General features: G+C 29.4%; 2 protein-coding genes across 3 annotated transcripts; one reads left to right on the top strand and one right to left on the bottom strand.

Annotated features, from left to right (window-relative positions):
• Positions 1–648: 648 nt before the first annotated feature.
• Positions 649–9,115, bottom strand: LOC122519522 (peroxisomal (S)-2-hydroxy-acid oxidase GLO5). 2 transcript variants are annotated; one of them, XM_043639020.1, is made up of 10 exons: positions 9,009–9,115; positions 8,873–8,899; positions 7,720–7,857; positions 7,291–7,442; positions 2,014–2,269; positions 1,813–1,941; positions 1,572–1,704; positions 1,264–1,380; positions 952–1,063; positions 649–879 (listed from the first exon to the last, which is right to left on the bottom strand). In XM_043639020.1, exons 3-10 carry the CDS (start codon positions 7,851–7,853, stop codon positions 812–814), a joined length of 1,101 nt encoding a protein of 366 aa, XP_043494955.1. In that variant the 5' UTR covers positions 7,854–7,857; positions 8,873–8,899; positions 9,009–9,115; the 3' UTR covers positions 649–811. The 2 variants fall into 2 exon arrangements, with proteins under 2 accessions (XP_043494955.1, XP_043494954.1); XM_043639019.1 differs by lacking the exon at positions 8,873–8,899 and having other exon boundaries at positions 9,009–9,114.
• On the top strand, positions 2,798–6,156 carry LOC122519521 (N-acetylgalactosaminyltransferase 6-like). The gene is made up of 2 exons (XM_043639018.1): positions 2,798–3,217; positions 3,883–6,156. The coding sequence occupies exons 1-2, from the start codon at positions 3,020–3,022 to the stop codon at positions 5,506–5,508; spliced, it is 1,824 nt and encodes a 607-aa protein (XP_043494953.1). The 5' UTR covers positions 2,798–3,019; the 3' UTR covers positions 5,509–6,156.

Genomic DNA, 9,115 nt, shown 5'->3' with positions numbered 1-9,115 from the left:
AAAAAAAAAAAAAAAACAGAAAAAGAAAAGAAGAGGGAAAAAAAATTCAGCCAATAACTGAAAATGTTTTTCGTTATGACGCATGGTACCGAATTACATCGAAATTACAGCTATTATATTTTATGGAAGACTGATGAAAGAATGGAACCAACAACGATAACAAAATATAGGTGACGATTTATTTTTATGGGTTGGAAGATCTAATAAAAAAGAAAAAACGAAGAATGAATTTTGTCAGTAATCGGTACCGTCGTTTTTAAATGTCGTTAATAAAACACAAACGATTATGCACGTTGATCCTTTTCGATGAAAACTATTGAATGAATTTTTTCCTTCGGCATACGTACACGTACGCATGTACGTGAAATATGTGTAAATGCGTGGTGGATACAAAACACGAGATGTAAGAGTTGCAGTGCAAGCACACATGTGTGTATACATATAATATATATATATATATATGAAAATAAATAAATAAAAATAAAAATTAAAAAACATATATATATATATATGTATTCAATAAAATGCCAACCATGCGAGTATCGCGAACTATACTACAATTTTAATAATGTTCGTATTTATTTCTAAAATATTTTTTGTTGTCTTTCTTGCTCTTCTGTATTTTTTTTTTTTATTTTTCTTAGATCATCATTTTTATTGTTGCTTTATTATTATCATTATTATTATAATTGTAATAATTATTATTATTGTATAAATTGTCAAAGCAGATAAACAACGAACGAATGTTTTCGATTATTATCTATGTATAATAAATTGTCGTCAAATAATGATATAGCATGGAAGGCAAATATCACAAGTGACTGTAATGTGACTCGTGAACGATCATATCTTTGGTAACATCTATTACGGTCGTACAACCTGTAAAAAAAAGGAGTGACAATATATGATATATTAAAGAATTATTCAGCAATTATTAGTAACATTGATTACCTGTCAAAGCGAACGTATGATCGATTTCTGTTCTCATTATCTCGAGAATATTTAATGCACCTTTTTCTCCGGCATACGATAAACCCCATAACAACGGTCTACCCATGAATACCTTTTCGTCAACAATTAGATTTATTGTTTATTTTTGAAATTAATTATTATTATTATTATTTGAAAAAAATAATAATAATTAAAAATATAAATATTTAATGTTTAGAAGAGAAGAAGAATATTTTGATCTCTTATCATTTTAAAATAATCGTAACATCACTTTATATTATATATATAATATATATAGTTATTTTAATTTACCATCTTTGCGCCTAAAGCAAGAGCCTTAAACACATCGATTCCTTGTATAATTCCTCCGTCCATATAAATTTCTATTTTATCCTTTACTGTATTCACTATCTCAGGTAAGACTTCAATCTAAAAAAAGCAGAAAATGTATGTAAATAACTAAACGTTATCACCAAGATTATTTACGTTTCAAAATTTCTTATTTTTCGAATTTGAAATCTATCGAGAATTTGTTCAGATTTTGCAATATTTATATATATATGATATTGGTGTATATTATATACAACATTTTGATGGAATAAATTTCACGTAATACGAACTGTTGCAGGAACGCTATCAATTTGACGTGCACCATGATTAGAAACTATAATAGCAGAGGCTCCATATTTCACTCCTAAAATCGCATCTTCGGCAGTTAAAATACCCTTTAATACGATTGGCAATTTCGTAATGCTACAAAATCAAATAATATGAATTTTGAAAAAAATTAATTTTAATTACATTTTTATAAATAATTTTATATGATGGATAACTAAAAATGGTATTAAATAATTGTAATACCTTTTTAGCCATGTAATATCTTTCCAAGAAAGTGACGGATCGAATAATTCGCTAACGTACTCGTTTAAACCTGATCCTGTTTTAGATGTGGTTACTTTGTCCGATAAAGCACCTTCGAAATTAGCTAATCTAAAGAAATAAATTATTTCGAAATTATATAATCGATCCGAAAAGAAAAGAAACATTTATAAATATATGAACCTCAAATGTTTAGGAAGTGAAAATCTGTTTCTCAAATCGGCACGTCTATTACCGAAAATTGGCGCATCCACGGTAAGAACGAGAGCTTTAAATCCAGCTTTCTCAGCTCTTTTAACTAAATTCAATGTAATATTTCGATCGGTATAAACGTAAAGCTGAAACCATTTGATACATTTCGGTGCTGCCTCTGCAACTTCTTCGATACTGCTGGTTGACATAGTTGAAAGTATAAAAATCGTTCCTGCAGCTTCGGCAGCTATAAATAAATAAATAGATATATAATAAAAATGTTCTTTATTGTCGTATATTGAAATAATTTATTGAAAATAAATTATCATTTATATATAGTTTTTTTTTTTATACAATAAAATATAATAACATACAGTGTGTTTCAACTGAAGAAAGCTATCTAAATATATTTTGTGTTTTTAATGATATGAAAAATATTTATGACATTCTCAATAAGCGTGTATTTTTTGCACCCCTATATTACTATTGCACCCCTTGTAGCAGGTTAACAAAATGCATTTAAATATATTTCTATCATGACCTACTATTATTAATAATTAAAGAAAAAGGGTCGAATAAATAATCGATTTTCAATCGGGTCGATACTAGAGTACATTTAAAGTAAGCGCACTCTAGTGTTACGGCAACAGCACCAATGAGCGACGCAGAAACGCACGCATGCGTAGAATTTCGCGTATGAGTAGGGGTTCGCGCATGCGTAAAGGCACGCATGCGCAGAATAAAATGCACATACTTATCTTTAACATAACCCCCTCCTCGATTTTGAAGCAGTGTTGTCAATGTTATTACCGTTACCGGTACTTCGGCGCGTAACGTTCGGATTACATTAATGCGCGATGTACCGCGATAAATATATTTTTCATTGTAAAAAGGATAGATGATCAGTTGTCGTATTGATAAATTACAATAAAACAATAATAAACGACGTGCCATCAGTAAAGTAGAAATTGTACGATATGAGTGAGGGCTGTTCGAAATGATGAGACGAAATGTTATAAGTCTCCTCAAGTTCTTCACATTGGCGGCATTTACCGTGTTTCTCACCGTTATTATTTTTCGTTATATAAGACGACCGCATAATCGAGAATTAACGACCGAACAATTTCCATCGTTCCTATTGATTGAAAATGGAGGAAAATTTCCGAGAGATTTAGCAGGACGTTTTAACGAACAGGTGAGCTTTTCTCTTTTACTCTCTTACTCTTTCTTTCTCTACTTCTTTTGTCTGTTCGTCTCGAAGCCAACTATACCGTAAGAGAGAGAGAGAGAGAGAGAGAGAGCGAGAGAGAGAGAGGAGAGAGAGAGAGAGAAAGAAGAGAGAGAGAAGGTCAAAGACCCATTCACTCTGCGCGCGACCATTTAAGCAAGTCAAACAGGTTGCGTGACATTCCGCACTAGTCAGACTTTCACGTTTCGTCCTAACTCGTATTTTACGATCTTGCGGAGAACGCCACGTGTACTCTTTCAATTTCATCGAAAGTGAATTTGATGCTCTGACCTTTACATTTATATATATCTTCTTGTTTTATTAACTAATATATTTGTTTATAATTCTATTGATAATTTTAAAATATGTAATTTTGATTATTAATTTAATGTATTCGCGTATCTCAATTAATATGTTTTATTAACGTATCAATTGTATTTAATTATTTTTCCATTTATCATCCTATCAAATTTTTGCTTATATGATATTTATCAGATAGATAAAACGAGAAACATTTTAAACGTGTAGGTTGTGCAACTTATCTATGATATCATAGATATAATGTTTCAGAGAGATATAGTATAGTATCTGATTTATTTAACGTTACAATCTATTATTTTATTTCTTTACAGAATGAGGATGAAAAAATCGATTGGCACGATTACAAACAGATAGAAGAAAATGGGAAAAGAAGTGGAACAGGAGAACAGGGAAAACCAGCATTTTTATCTCCTTCTCTCGACAAGCTGAAAGAAAAATTGTATAAAACCAATGGTTTCAATGCGGCTTTGAGCGATGAAATTTCTTTGAATCGTTCAGTTCCTGATATTAGGCATCACGAGTGTAAGAAAAAGAAATATTTGAAAACATTAGATCCTGTCTCTGTCGTAATATCTTTTCATAATGAACACTTTAGTACTTTAATGCGCACATGTTGGAGTGTTATCAATCGTTCTCCACCTTCGCTTCTCAATGAGATTATACTAGTCGATGACGCCAGCACAAAAGTAGAATTAAAAAGCAAGTTGAACGATTATATAAATAAACATATGCCAAAGGTAAAGATAATAAGATTACCAAAACGATCAGGATTAATAAGAGGCCGATTGGCTGGTGCTAAAATAGCATTGTCCAAAATTCTTGTCTTCCTAGATTCACACAGCGAAGCGAATGTTAATTGGCTACCACCACTTTTAGAACCGATAGTCCAAGATTATAAGACTTGTGTTTGTCCCTTTATCGATGTAATAGCTTATGAGACATTTGAGTATAGAGCTCAAGATGAAGGTGCCAGAGGTGCTTTCGATTGGGAATTGTATTACAAACGTCTACCACTTCTTTCAGAGGATTTAAAACATCCCGCAGAACCATTTAAGAGTCCTGTCATGGCTGGTGGTCTGTTTGCTATAAGTACTAAATTTTTTTGGGAACTAGGTGGTTACGATTCTGGATTAGATATATGGGGAGGGGAACAATACGAATTGTCATTTAAGATATGGCAATGTGGTGGCCAAATGTATGATGCACCTTGTTCGAGAGTAGGTCATATTTACAGGAAGTTTCCACCTTTTCCTAATCCCGGCCGTGGTGACTTTTTAGGAAAAAATTATAAGAGAGTAGCGGAAGTGTGGATGGATGAATACGCAGAATATATTTATCGTAGACGGCCTCATTTACGTTCATTGGATCCAGGCAATTTAACGGAACAAAGAAATCTTCGAAAGAAATTACATTGTAAACCATTCAAGTGGTTTATGGATAAGGTAGCATTCGATCTTGTTGAAGTATATCCACCGATAGAACCAGATGACTTTGCTTCAGGAGAAATTAGAAATATTGGAGCACCAGAGTTATGTCTTGATGCTAAAAAGATGAAGAAAGACGAAGTTATAACTGTAGATATTTGTATAAAAGATAATCCTAAATTATCTGGCGAACAAGAATTTAAATTGACGTGGCACAAAGACATTAGACCAAAAGATCGCACAGATTGTTTAGATGTATCTAGATCGGATATAAAAGCTCCTGTAAGCTTATATCCTTGTCATGGAAAACAGGGTAATCAATTATGGCGATACGATGTAGAAAAACAATGGTTGATGCACGGTTATATACCAAGATGTTTAGACACGGATCCAGGTAGTAAAAGGGTTTACGTAACTGCATGTGATCAGTCATCTCCTACTCAAAAATGGAGAATAGAAAATGTGAATATGAAAGCTATTAATAATTGGGAAAATGTGGGACCAAAGCTCTGATAAATTTTTTCCTTCGTATTGCCATAAAATGCCATTATTTTGTATCGCATTGAGTTTAACTTTTAAGTGCTGCAATTTTCGATTTAATGTAAATATTGGCAGATACTGCTGTTTCCAACTAGTCATTCTACGTTGAAATTTGATTATCGTTAATACTTTAATCAATTGACAAATTGTAGATATTAAAAATGAAAATTTGCGTTCAAATAAAATACAATTTTATATGTAATATAATTAAGATAAAAAGAAAACTTCTTTAAAGATATTTTCTTTTCTTCTAGTTCTACGTATACACGTTCAATCAATATTATCAATAGGAACATACTATTTGCCGTGTGCCTTAATTCTAACGGCTGCATTTAATATTAACATGTAATAAAATATTAGAAACATCATACAGTTAGAATGGATTTTCTATTAGACTAAACAGTATAATGTTAAATGAGTAGATTGTACAATATGGTTGCCATAGGAAGAAATTTTGCGCTTTCTATAATTATCAGAAGAAAAGATGAGGTGCTAACAATAATATCATATTCTATATATATTTCTAAGAGGCATTCTACAATATTAGAAATATAGGGGTGCTATAATATAAAATAACTAATTTCTATCACATTTGTGCCGTAAAAAATGATATGAACAACTTATTTGTAAAAAAAAAAGAAAAGAAAATCCACGAAATATTTTAACATATGTACAATATTAATATCATAGATAAGATTTATTAGAACAGAACAAACCACGATTTATTTTGCATTGATATTCTCAGCGAGATAAAGAATAGAGAGAAATCAATAGATAACGAAATATTGTTTTAAAACATTTCAAAGATATTTTATAATTAGTAAAAATATAATTATATATATACATATGTATATATATATATATTAAATAATAATCTAAATACATATATATAGATATTTTTATAAATATAGATATGTATATACATTTAGATTATTATAATGTATACATAGGATATTCTGTAACTAGAGGTATAAATGAACAAGGAATGAATTTACATAAAAAAAACTAAATAAAAAATGTAGAATAAAATTTAGTCATATAAGACTTTGTTCTTGTAAAAAATAAGTTTGTAATTTATCGAATGCACATGCTTTTGACTGATTGTAAGCTTGCATCTTTAGAAACTAAAAACCTTGTTCGATAATCATAAGAGTAGAATAAGAAATATCGTATTGACAATGTTGTCTTCTCAAAAATATCTGGGGATGAGATAGTAACATTTGTCGAATGCACGCACACTTAGCCTATTACTTGTTACAGGACACACTATATATATATATATATATATATCTCATTATAAATTGATGCTATTTAAATGAATGGTATAAATAGATTTGAAAGAAAATATATTTCTACCATTTATAAAAAATATGAGATTATGATAATAGACGAATACAAATCTTAGAATAATTAATTAATAAGAACAAAGAATTATTTTTAGTTTGATCAAACGAACATAGAAGCAATAATCGTAAGGAAAAAATAAAATCGAATAAAATTTTCATTCAATGATCTACATTTTAGACGATTAGAATACATATATATATACACATACATTTGCATTTTAAAGACGTAATAATTATTAAGTGACTGTGATGATGATGATTATGATGACAGTGATGACGACGATGATGATTGTTTGGTATAACATTCGATTATTATTACTATTTTTGTAAAACGTTTATATGGTTTAATAAAACTATAGGAATATTTTAGTTCTTCTCATACAATCGTTAATATTTAATTTGTACTTACCTCTAGCATTAGCGCATTCGCCATCGGGGTGAGCCATTCGTTGCATGGCAGCCGGTGCTACCCCTAACGGCATAGAAATTTTGTCTCCTAATATCGTCGTGCTTAGATCTCTTTTTGAAACGTCTCGAAGACATCTAGGTTTTATTCGATACCTAAACAACATACACACGCATATGAGAATAATTCATATAATTAATTAATTTGAATTTTATATATGTGTATTAAAAAAATACAAATCTCGTTTAGATTTCGTTCTTTATTTGTTAATTAAATAAATGATATCAATTTTTATCGTACAAACGTTATCGTAATTTGCTTATAATGACTTTTAAACAAGGTCCCGATTGTCTCGATAATTGTCTCGATAATTATTATTATTATTTTTATTAGATGAGAATATTATCAAGCGTAAAAATAAGATCTTCGTACCTCTTGAAAGCTTCTCTGTTCCATCGTAAGCTACATTCATCGCCGGCTCCACTTTTATAATAATCTCTTACGAAAGGCGGCAGATTATTATGCCCGTATTTTTCGTAATCTTTCACGCACACGAAGTTCACCATTTTCCTTAAAAAAAAAAAAAAAAAAACGAAAAAAGAAAAAAGTAATATAAAGTAGAAAATTTTGTAAAAACAAATTAGGGTAAATTTATATCCAAGTGAATATTTTTATAAGAACAAAAATTATCTTGCGATATTTCATAGTTTGATTTAAATAAAAATCTAATATTTTTATACTAAATTATATCTCATGAAATTTTCTACATTATACGTTTTTCGTTATTCTATTTTTGAAAGTCAAGCATTGTAGCAATAAAGTATCTCTTATCAAAGTAAATATTAGATTTTTAAATCTTAACGCGCTATCATTAAACAACACATGTGTAGCAGATACATATATGTAAATATAATGGTACAACAAGAACTGGAATTTGAATTCGTTAGAAAAATTTTGCTTAAAGAGTTAGTCATTTGTAACAGAAGTCGAAATGGGCCATTTGGTCGATATCATTTTCTGTACGTTATTTCCATATGTATTGCACACTAATTACATTGATATCAATAAACATAAACATTTAATAATATGAAATTAAAATTTATATTTTCATTGATTTTAATTTGTAGTTCTAGATAAATACAGAGTGTCCCATTTTTAATGATATCATTAAAAATAGCATACAAATTATTTGATTATGTTACACGAAATTGAAGAAAATATTCAAATGGAATTACGCCGTACAAAAAAACATCATTTATAAGTACAACTAATATATATTTACGATTAGTTTCATTACTTTGTAAGATAGTATATCTCAATTTCGTAATGTAAATTCGTAAATTAGTTAATTGAAAAGTAAAATGGTATTTGAATTACTTGCAAGATTCTTTTTTGGAGTTTCGCGAGTTAAAGAAGACAAAGATAAGCGTATTGGCGTAATTTGCGTATTAGATAAAATTTATTAATTGTGTAATGAATGAAGAATGTGTTGTTACACGGTTGAGTTATTTATCATAAAATAAATTAATGTTTTTTTCCTTTTTTTTGATTTTTTAAATTAGAAATATTAAATTCAAAAACTTACTGTGCTAGTAAAATAATTAGAAATATCCTGAAAAATATGATATAATATAATATTATAGTAACGATCGCGTGTTTTCATGATTCGTCGAGATGATTTTTCACGATGAATGATAAAACGAGTAACGACATTTACTTACACACACACACACACACATATATAGATCCAGAAAAAGGAAATCAATGATGAGAACTATCATCAATCGTCTTCGCCGTCTGCTGTATGACTGATACCAGAAAGAAAATT

The sequence above is a fragment of the Polistes fuscatus genome, unplaced genomic scaffold (genome assembly GCF_010416935.1).
Source record: "Polistes fuscatus isolate 324 unplaced genomic scaffold, CU_Pfus_HIC Scaffold3, whole genome shotgun sequence".
Classification (NCBI taxonomy): Eukaryota; Metazoa; Arthropoda; class Insecta; order Hymenoptera; family Vespidae; genus Polistes; species Polistes fuscatus.
Note: the sequence above shows the minus strand (reverse complement) of the source record. Positions and strands in the feature narration are given on the sequence as shown.

What these genes read in the sequence shown, in the direction of transcription:
- LOC122519522 (XM_043639020.1), bottom strand. Translation starts at nt 7,853, where the DNA reads ATGGTGAACTTCGTGTGCGTGAAAGATTACGAAAAATACGGGCATAAT. An exon ending in TCACTTCCTAAACATTTGAG is followed by an intron (nt 1,942 to 2,013) that starts GTTCATATATTT and finishes TTATTTCTTTAG; the next exon opens with ATTAGCTAATTTCGAAGGTG. An exon ending in TTGCTTTAGGCGCAAAGATG is followed by an intron (nt 1,064 to 1,263) that starts GTAAATTAAAAT and finishes GTTGACGAAAAG; the next exon opens with GTATTCATGGGTAGACCGTT.
- LOC122519521 (XM_043639018.1), top strand. Translation starts at nt 3,020, where the DNA reads ATGATGAGACGAAATGTTATAAGTCTCCTCAAGTTCTTCACATTGGCG. An exon ending in CAGGACGTTTTAACGAACAG is followed by an intron (nt 3,218 to 3,882) that starts GTGAGCTTTTCT and finishes ATTTCTTTACAG; the next exon opens with AATGAGGATGAAAAAATCGA.